Genomic DNA, 9,723 nt, shown 5'->3' with positions numbered 1-9,723 from the left:
ATGAATGGTAATGTTTGCGCTGCAATGATTGGTTTGAAGACATGTCAATCACGGATACGCTTTCAGCGCAGTCCGTGTTGGTCTTTGTGTGTGAAGCAGTGGGCTTGCAGTAAAGTCAGTCTGTCCAGCCATTTCTAGAGTAAATTGTGGCTATTAACTGTACCGAAACTTTTGCGCCTCAATGGAAGTTATTTCGTAGGCATTTAACATGTATTAATAATGACTGTCATTCATGTGTAACAGAATGACTTGTTAGTTTGAACAGCTATATTATAGATGTAACAGCAGCTGGTAGCATCCCTAGACTGGGACACTTGCTAGCAGGATAAATCGTCTTTTCTTCAGTAGTATTTACCACTACCCTCAAGTTGGGGGCAGTTCGGACCTGTCCATCATGGACCTCTTCAAACCCCTGTCACATTCTGAGAGGAGAGACCCGGCCACCGTGGACCACATCAAACCGTGCTGGTACTGGGACAAAAAGGACCTGGCCCATACTCCTTCGCAGTCAGAGGGGCTGGACCCTGCCACCGAGGCCCGGTACCGTAGAGAAGGTGCGCGGTTCATCTTTGACGCGGGCACACAGCTTGGACTGTATCCTTCTGTTGGACACGTAATGTGCAACCCATCATTCACCTACATTCACATACGTATACATTCACCGTATACGGGAAACCTACTACCTATAGTACACACCTACTACCTATAGTACACACCTACTACCTATAGTACACGCATACAGGTTGCTCGCTTTTTATAGAAAGCCACTTAGTAAACAGAGCTTGCCCTTCTACACTTAAAGTCAAATGAGCGGGGGCCATGTGTGAAGCATTCATTTGTTTGAATGACTCACGTGGATCCTGATCTAACCTCTTGCCCAAAGACAGTGACATGCAATCACAACAAGACAGCTGAGTTGAGACGCTTAGAGGTTACTGCTGCTCATATAGCATAATAATGTGATTTTGAATAGTTTACATTTTAACAAGCAAACAGTCCTTCCTGAGACTACTAAGCATCCCCTATAATGGGGCTTAAAAATTCATTCTTCTTAACCTCACTGGGTCCAGGCACTATGGAACACTGGCTACTGGAATAGTATACTTCCATCGCTTCTACATGTTCCACTCTTTCAAACAGTTTTCAAGATATGTAAGTATGTACTGTATATTTGTCCTTATCCTCCCTGGAAATATGTTTACTTCTGCTTGGAGGGTGTATACTAAAATGAGAGCTATCCACTGACAACTCAATAAAGCGGAAATATAACTGAGGTGCATTTGAGCACCAATAAACGTAAATAATTTGTGTTTTATTCGAGGAGAAAACACAACTCCATTTATTCAAACATCGCTGTTTTGGAAGCAGAGGACACAACCCTTGTTATGGGTCCTGGAGCCATGTTAGTCAGTCCATAGCAGCACGTGCTGTATACATTTCTCAAACTGCTTTCTGCAAGCACAATTTGTTGTACAATGTGTTTCCTAACTTGGTGCATGTACCTGTAGGTGACAGCAGGATGCTGCCTTTTCCTCGCAGGAAAAGTGGAGGAAACTCCAAAGAAGTGCAAGGACATCATCGGGACGGCTCGCAGCCTGCTCAACGACATCCAGTTTGCACAGTTTGGAGACGATCCTAAGGTCGGTCACAATTAGGACATGTTCAGAAATGTCTTGTTAAAAATGCTTGACAGAAGCTAAAAGTCTCAGAAGAATGCAGACATTCGTCATCAGCCTTTTGTTTGTTTCTGGGCTTGTTTCTCTATAGCATTCAATTTCAGCTGTTGAGGTTACATGAGTGAGTTTTGCACTCCTTTTTAAATGCATTTTCATTGACAGCATTCATCTGCAGCCATCAGGCATTCATGTAAATGTGTAGTGTACAGGGTCATTGTAGGCCTTGTAAATAGTAAAAAACTATAGTCAGTTGTTCTTATTACTGCCTCATTTAAGGTATATTGTTCCATACTAGAACACTGCAGAACACTTTCTTTGCAGGAGGAGGTGATGGTTTTGGAGCGCATCCTGCTACAGACCATCAAGTTTGACCTGCAGGTGGACCATCCCTACCAGTTCTTACTCCGCTATGCCAAGCAACTCAAAGGTAGATATTTAGCACAAATACTGTGTAAGTCAAGACAGTTAACTTCTATTTGTTGAAATTATATTGTAGTGTCACAAATTTGGCTCAGGTGCCACAATTGATACAGCATACAACACCACCTGAACATAGATTTAGGATTAAGGGAAAAAGCATCTTGGCCAGTGATGAGATTTAGTATGGAGACAGGAATTACAGCTACAAAAAGACTTTCAAACTGCACAGTGACAGTGTGCAGGACCTTTACTCAATGTGAACTCCTTCTTTAGCTTAACAGGACCAGCTTTCAGCATCAACCCAGCACTAACCTGGAGGCAGAGAAAAATGAACTGTCACATCGCTACAGATGAGATGCCTTTTACTAAATTCGCATCAGATATTCTGCTCCAGAACAACGACAAGCTGCTGATAAACCATTATTGCCCTGGTATGTGTTTCCAAAAAAAAAAAAAAGTTCTGGAGCAGACAGATATTGAGCATTTCTGTCTGGTGTATCTGGTATCTGCCTCAATAATTTGGGATAAACATCTTTACAGACACGTACATATGAGTATCATCAGTGTATCAGTGGAAATGAATTCAGTTGGTGAAAGATGGAATATAAAGAGAAAATACCAGAGAGCCAACAACAGAGCCTTGAGGTACTCCATAGCCCCAGATGTGTTCCAGCTGGACATATTCATCCACTGTTTGTTACTGACTGCTGTCTGTCAGCTATTAAAGCTTTGCACTACCTCACTGCTTTTCAGGTGACAAGAACAAGGTGCAGAAGCTGGTTCAGATGGCTTGGACCTTTGTGAATGACAGGTGAGCTGGAAAACCATAAATTTTGCATCCAAGAAATCTTCAGCACCAGATATTAGTATTTGTGATGACAGCAACACACGGATTATGTTTTATTTTATTTTTATTATTACAATCATTATAATAGAACAGTATTACATAATTATAGTATTAATAGTGAAAGAGTGGCTATGACAGGTTCATTTCTAAAGTACAATTACGACCACGACCATGGCTGGTTTTTGAAACCACGCGTTTACTTTATAGTCACACCAATTCAACCTTCACCTGTATATATAGTCTCGCCTGTACATAGGTTTTGATCTGTAAATAGTGTCCATATGCTGTAAAAAACAACCTGTACCATACTGCTTATATACCATACTATTTATGCCACATGCACTTACTGCCTATTCTGCACTTCTGGTTAGATGCTAAACTGCATTTAGTTGCTCTGTACCTGTACATGTGTAATGACAATAAAGTTGAATCTAATCTAATCTAATCTTTAACTAAATCTGTTGCCGTCTGATCTCCTTCAGATTGAAAATGTCAGACAGTGTGGACAGTGTGGCATTGTATCACAAAAGAGAGAGGGAGAGAGGCTGAAGGGAACAAGAGTGGGGAGGTTGAAGCAGAGGTAGTTCAGTGAAACTGTAAAAAAATGAACTGGCTCTACAATTAACCACGAAGAGTTACCAAATGTAAAGGGTTTAAGTATACATTTTGCTCTTCTGCTGTCATTTGCTATGACAGATATTATTAAATATTAAAATATAATAATACTGCCCATTTTGTTCCTTCCAAGCCTTTGCACTGTAGTGGCCCTGCAGTGGGAGCCGCAGATCATAGCGGTGGCTGTCATGTATCTGGCTGGGCGTCTCTGTAAGTTTGACATCCAGGAGTGGACTTCCAAGCACTCATCCCGACTTTGGTGGGAGCAGTTTGTCCATGATGTGCCTGTGGACGTTTTGGAAGGTAATGGGGGCACTACCACAACAGTACAATACATTCACTGTATATATATATATTTTTTCTAATCTTTCTCCTGTTCTCTACCACCTTAAAGACATCTGCCACCAGATCCTGGACCTGTATTCTCAGACTAGGCAGCAGATATCTGATCGAGGTCTTGGGACCGGGGACAACCCCATATCATCTTCTGTCTTCGCCCCATCAGCCCCTCCACCACTGTCCATGAAAGCCTCGCCTCAGAGCAGCCCCAGACCTCCCAGAGCAGCTAAGGTATGTAATCGTCTGGTGCATAAAACGTGTGAGATTTTTAAATTGTCTTAAATTGTGTATTTTCTGACTGGCATTGATACTTGTTTTATTTTATTTAGCCCTCTCCCAAAGAGGACAGCAAGGCCAGTAGTAAGTAGCCTAGCTAATATACACCACACACACTAAGGATTTAAGCTTATTAAAACATAGTATGCTGCTTTACTTTTCTCTTTCATTGTGTTCTCTGTCTTGTCTTTTTGCTTTCCAGAGATGCCAAATCCAGAACCACCGCCACCTCCTCCTCCACCCCCCCCTCCTCCCACAGTATCCATAAACCCAGGTCAGTGTGGACTGACTGCCACGTCTGCATGCAGCATGCAGTGCGTTGCAGACTCTCTCACTCTCGTGTATCAAATTATATTATCTAAATAAATCAAGGCCTAAAAGGATCTTATTTAAAGAGTGTGTTCACTGTCACCTTAGTGGTTGCTCTGGGGATTTCAGGCTCTGGCTTCAGCTATATCCACTGTGCCCCCTGGCTTCATACTTTGGTTTCTGCTGGAAATAAGTATTACTTAATGCAGGTTCAAATTCTTGCTAAATAGGTAGTAGATTTGCTGAAATTCATTGTATGTTGCACTTGTGATATATCAGGTGGGTCATGTCCAACTAATGCGAAAATGACATATATTCAGAACAATACTGATGACTTTTTCTCTCTTTAACCTTAATTGTACTGGATCCGATGGTTTCATAGATGACATTTTTATGTCTAGAATCACACTGAGTACATTTTATGTGATCTGCTCCTTCTCTGCTTTACAATAAAGCAGTGCTTGTTACTGAGATATTTAATTCAGCATTATTTTTGTGTCAGCCTTTAATACATCTAGGCATTCATAACCCTGCGAGTAGACATCCAGATCAGAGAAGTTTTTTTTTTGAGTTTTAAGTCAGCTCAAAGCCTCTGCTCTGATGACCTTAGGCCAAGTAATGATTTCCTCACATCATATGTGATCATTCGCACTGGGCTAGGTTAGAGAAGTGGGTTTGGAACTGTAGGGTCACTGGTTCATATCCCCTCCATATCCATGGCCAAGGTGCCCAATGAGGGATCAGGAAAATTGATAACTTACTATTAATATTATATCAGTTGGATACACTGAATATGTGTGCTGGAATACTAGCAGGTCATGTCTTGTAGCAGCTTATCCATTTTAGACAGACTGGTATTTGATCAACTAGTGCTGTGTTCAGCTCAGTGGTCTAAGGGGAGAGCATTCAGAAAACAATCCTCCACACACAGCTCAAGCTTTTATTTTTTTGAAGTAGCATTCACTGTATATTTATTTTCTTCAACAGATAACACCCCCCCTTCCCCCTGTCCACCAGCACCAGATCTCCCAGCCACACCAGCCCCACCACCTTTGCCACAGTGCCCCCCTCCGCCACCTCTTCTGCCCATGGACCTCCCTGCCTCTAGCTCACTGGTGTCCAGTGAAGGCTACCAGAAGCTTCAGTCCATGATAAAGACAGAGGGCTCCTGTTACTCTAATGTACCCCAAGTCTGTGCCCCACCACTGGGCTACCACCACTACGCCCCGGGCACCATGTCCTACCACAATCCGCCACTCTCGGCTTACAGCTACTTGCTTGCAGCGCCACCCCCCGCAATCATGGGAATGGCACCTAGTTTGAATAGCGGATACGCACCACCCTCAACTTCTGGACACAATCAGCTACCCACTCTGCTGCCTCCCGGGATGCCCCCAGTCAGTGGGGTGAATCGGGCTACGTGGATGAGATGAGCACCATGAATACGAGTTAGATGCACTGAATATTATCACCTTACAAGGAACATTTCCACTCTTCTCAAACCTCAGAAACCCTTGAAGCATTGACCTTCTCATCAGCAGACAGAAAAGTCCATGTACATTTTACATGACTCAGCAGAGTTACACAAAGGAACTGTCTTCCTTTATTTTTTTTAGTCAATTATTTTTTTTTATTTCTTGTGCACAACAAATTGAACAGAACACGATTTTGCACTTGCAACAACAAATATAAAGTGGCAGGTCTTGGGGGTCTGGACTATGTAGGCATCTTCAAGCAGAAGTTCTGTTTTTGTTTTAGGTGCAGTGTTGCAAAGGGCAAAATTGCTGGCTCAAAGATAATATGGAAGACATGATGTTCATCATATTCACTCCAAAACTGGTGTCACTGATCTGAAAGGTGGAATGAATCACTGATATGCAACAGCACCGGTCCAACAAATAAAAGATGCTTCTCAAGGAAACCGTATTCTTGTCTGAATGGATTAGAGCAGTGTGACCTGTTTTTTTATCAACATGTACAGTGATGATGGAAATAAATGATATATGACTGCGCTGTATGTCTTAGCCCACCTTGAGATGTTGGCCATGTTTCCCCTGCTCAGAATTGGTTTTAGAGGGTACATGCATTCTTTTCTGTACATCTTTTTTTTTTACATTACTTTTCCTTATTGGAATCATGCATTTGTAATTAAAGAAATACTTTATGTTTGATGGAGTTACTTTTCAATCTCTCGGCGAACAAAGCCTGATGTATGGACCTTTGGGCTGAAATGACATGGCAGCTGTGCTTACAGTATGTCCATATGTGTGGACTAACTCAACTGGTCACAGTCCCTAATTATGTCTGCTCCTATTGGATTTGAACCCGGGACCTTCTCGCTGTGAGGCGTCAGTGAGGCATCAGTGCTAACCACCTCGCAACTGTGCCGCCGGTGAGTAGATTAACTAAATTAATTTTGATTTTGTCATTATAAAAAGGGAAACCAAACCAGTAACGTGAGTCTCAGTGAACAGCATTCAGTAACTCTTCCTGGGTGTTATTCATCACATCCAACAACTCTGGTCTGTTTAAAAGCCTCTAGATGGCAGCATCATCCTTTCAATGTGAAAAGAACGCGTACAAAGAAAAGATGCCACAATCACCGTCCTTTTGTTTATGGCCTAGACATGTCAGCTCATGTGTGCAAACACTTAAATTACTCGGTAAGTGTGGTTGATTTAATGATGGTATTATTTTGTTAATGTTTGAACACAGGAAGGAAGGAAGCAGGATGCCTGGTCTGAACCCGTCATCTGAGAGAAGTAATATTTGACTCTAACAGCACCAGGATATATGACCTATGAATGCTGGTGCAAGCCCACAATGTTCATATGAAGGATCTAGAGCTGGAATTCTTTTAGCTGAGTTTCAGTGTAACAGTGCAACATCAGAGACATACTGGCGTTTGGATTGATGAAAAACTCAGGCCCCCCTTTCAGAAAACTGCACAGGGGTTTGTCCTCCTGTTGTATATACAAACCCCTGTGCAGTTTTCTAAAAGGGGGGGCCTGAGTTTTTCATCTTCATGTACCACCAGCAGATAACAGAGGTAGCCAATTTTCAAAAATCCTACCAGTGGCTGGAAAAAGGCTGGACTGAAAGACAGGAAGACAGAACATACATGGTCTAAGCACAAGATCAACTGATCCTGGGATCTACCACACCAGGGCTGATCCTGGCTTCAGGCTGTGCAAGGACGCACCTGACAATCCAGCATACTGTAAGCAGGGTGTAAGATGCTGAGTATAGGAACATCTGTGCAGATTATGGACTGGAAGTCCCAAGGTCAAAATGGACAGCTCAAGTGCTAGTGGAAAATAACTGAGCCAAGATCATGTGGAACTCCCAGATACAGACTGACGAACTGGTTATGGCTAACCAATCAGACATTTTAGCGCTGGACAAACAGCCAAAGAGGGCTGAAGCGACAGATGCAGCAACCCTGAGTGATAGCAACATCAGGAAGAAGAAACATGAGAAGCTCGAGAAATACCGAGAGCTGAATGAGGAAGTAGAAAAGATGTGGAAGGTGGTGACTGAAACACGTCAGCTCATGTTTACAGGCACTGAGCACAAATAAATGTGCCATTCCACCAAATGCACACAGCTGGCCTGATTAAAGGAAGAGTGTATATGTTGTGGTCAGGAGTGTGTTTAATGACTTTATAGTGCTTGTTTAATGAGGAAGTCACCACTTCCATAAAATGGAACAACACTTAGCCAAGGATTCAGCTAAATCATGGGTGTCAAACTAAGTTGATTTCAGGGACCACATACACCCCAATTTGACTTCAGTCGGGCTGGACCAGTAACGTAATCCCTATAAATAATAAACAACGCCAAACGTTTCCCTTTGCTTTAGTGCAAAGAAGTATGAGTACATTATGAAAATTTTTACATTTATGAACTATCCTTTTACACAAGAACCTGAGTAAGTGTAATTTCAGCACATTACTGCTATCTGCTGTTTAGTTCTGAGTCTTAGTGTTGTGTTATGTCCGCAACTCTTACAGTGCGGACCCCTAGTGGACAAATTAATAGCAGGTACTTTTATTGAATAATAAAATTTTTGCACTTGGCAAATTCATCATGCGGGACAGATTGGACTCTTTGGCTGTATGTTTGACACCAGTGAGCTACATAACAGCTTTTAGCACTCGAAAGTTTACTTTCATCATCTTTAATGAAATGCACAATGCTCTTCTTCACATGTTAGGTCTTTCATGTATTAAACTAAATACACATGGGAACTTTCACCGACAATTTGTTCGTGCGTATTCATCGTTATTTTATCTTTTAGCCAGTCAGCAACCAATCACAGCAGGCCGTTGCAAAAGTTAACCTTGAAGGGCAGGTTGACCAGACATAAAATCAAATAAATCTCTTACGAACAGAATAAATAACTAGATCTGTCCTACTGATTTCCTGTCTGCTTTGTAGATGTCTCTATTTATTTGGATGTTTGCTGTCTGTCTGTCCCTTCGGACAAGTCAATACCTTTTTCATACTCTCTGCCAATGACGGAAGGAGCGCATGATGTTCTTTGTTCTTTTTCCTGGTATAGAATATACTTTGTCTTCTTTGGAACAACCAGTCAAAAATGCCTATGCTGTCAAACTAAATCAGAGCTGTCCAAACCTTTTTCACTGAGGGTGACATATGGAAAAATATACGAATGGCTGGGCCACTCAGGAGAGGTATATCGGCTTAGTCAGGATGATGGGTGGAGGTAAAAAACTGCTGCATTAAAACTGCTCAACTGCTGCAAACTTCTGGACCTGGCATTCATGTGGATGTCACTTAGACATGTAGCACCCTACTTAAAAAACATGAAGAACAGCACAAGGTGTTGACCCGGCCTCCAAATTCACAAGATCCCAAACTGATCGAGTATCTGTGGGATGATCCACTGAGGCCCCTCCCCTCAACCCATGTTGTGATTTGGACTGAAGGATGGTTTGCAGGACAGGAGTAAGTTTGGTGGTTGAGATGTGAAGGACATCACAGAGATGGCTGCTGGTCATTCTGGTTCTCAGTTTGCTTTTCTGTAAAGCAAAGTGTTATTGTCCCAATAAATAATTAACAGCTGTGCGATGTCTATGGAACGTTCTGCTCTTGTTTGGCACCAACGTAGGTCTGACATTTGATTTCATAGTGTCATCGTATATTACACTCTTTCATCACAGCAACAGTTTCACTGCATATCAAACAGATACACTTCCCCTTGTTTTCTGTGAAGAA

At 42.2% G+C, this 9,723-nt stretch overlaps 1 protein-coding gene across 1 annotated transcript; it reads left to right on the top strand.

The window, feature by feature from the left end:
* The first annotated feature begins 77 nt into the window (after window positions 1-77).
* On the top strand, window positions 78-6,116 carry LOC311505417 (cyclin-K-like). The gene is made up of 10 exons (XM_084568978.1): window positions 78-594; window positions 1,071-1,152; window positions 1,509-1,640; window positions 1,998-2,103; window positions 2,850-2,907; window positions 3,692-3,861; window positions 3,953-4,128; window positions 4,227-4,257; window positions 4,376-4,447; window positions 5,470-6,116. The coding sequence occupies exons 1-10, from the start codon at window positions 395-397 to the stop codon at window positions 5,913-5,915; spliced, it is 1,473 nt and encodes a 490-aa protein (XP_084425104.1). The 5' UTR covers window positions 78-394; the 3' UTR covers window positions 5,916-6,116.
* The last annotated feature ends 3,607 nt before the right edge of the window (window positions 6,117-9,723 follow it).

Source organism: Chelon labrosus (genome assembly GCF_963514085.1).
Source record: "Chelon labrosus genome assembly, chromosome: 20".
Lineage (NCBI taxonomy): Eukaryota > Metazoa > Chordata > Actinopteri > Mugiliformes > Mugilidae > Chelon > Chelon labrosus.
Note: the sequence above shows the minus strand (reverse complement) of the source record. Positions and strands in the feature narration are given on the sequence as shown.

What these genes read in the sequence shown, in the direction of transcription:
- LOC311505417 (XM_084568978.1), top strand. Translation starts at nt 395, where the DNA reads ATGGACCTCTTCAAACCCCTGTCACATTCTGAGAGGAGAGACCCGGCC. An exon ending in TCAAACAGTTTTCAAGATAT is followed by an intron (nt 1,153 to 1,508) that starts GTAAGTATGTAC and finishes ATGTACCTGTAG; the next exon opens with GTGACAGCAGGATGCTGCCT. An exon ending in GCCTGTGGACGTTTTGGAAG is followed by an intron (nt 3,862 to 3,952) that starts GTAATGGGGGCA and finishes ACCACCTTAAAG; the next exon opens with ACATCTGCCACCAGATCCTG.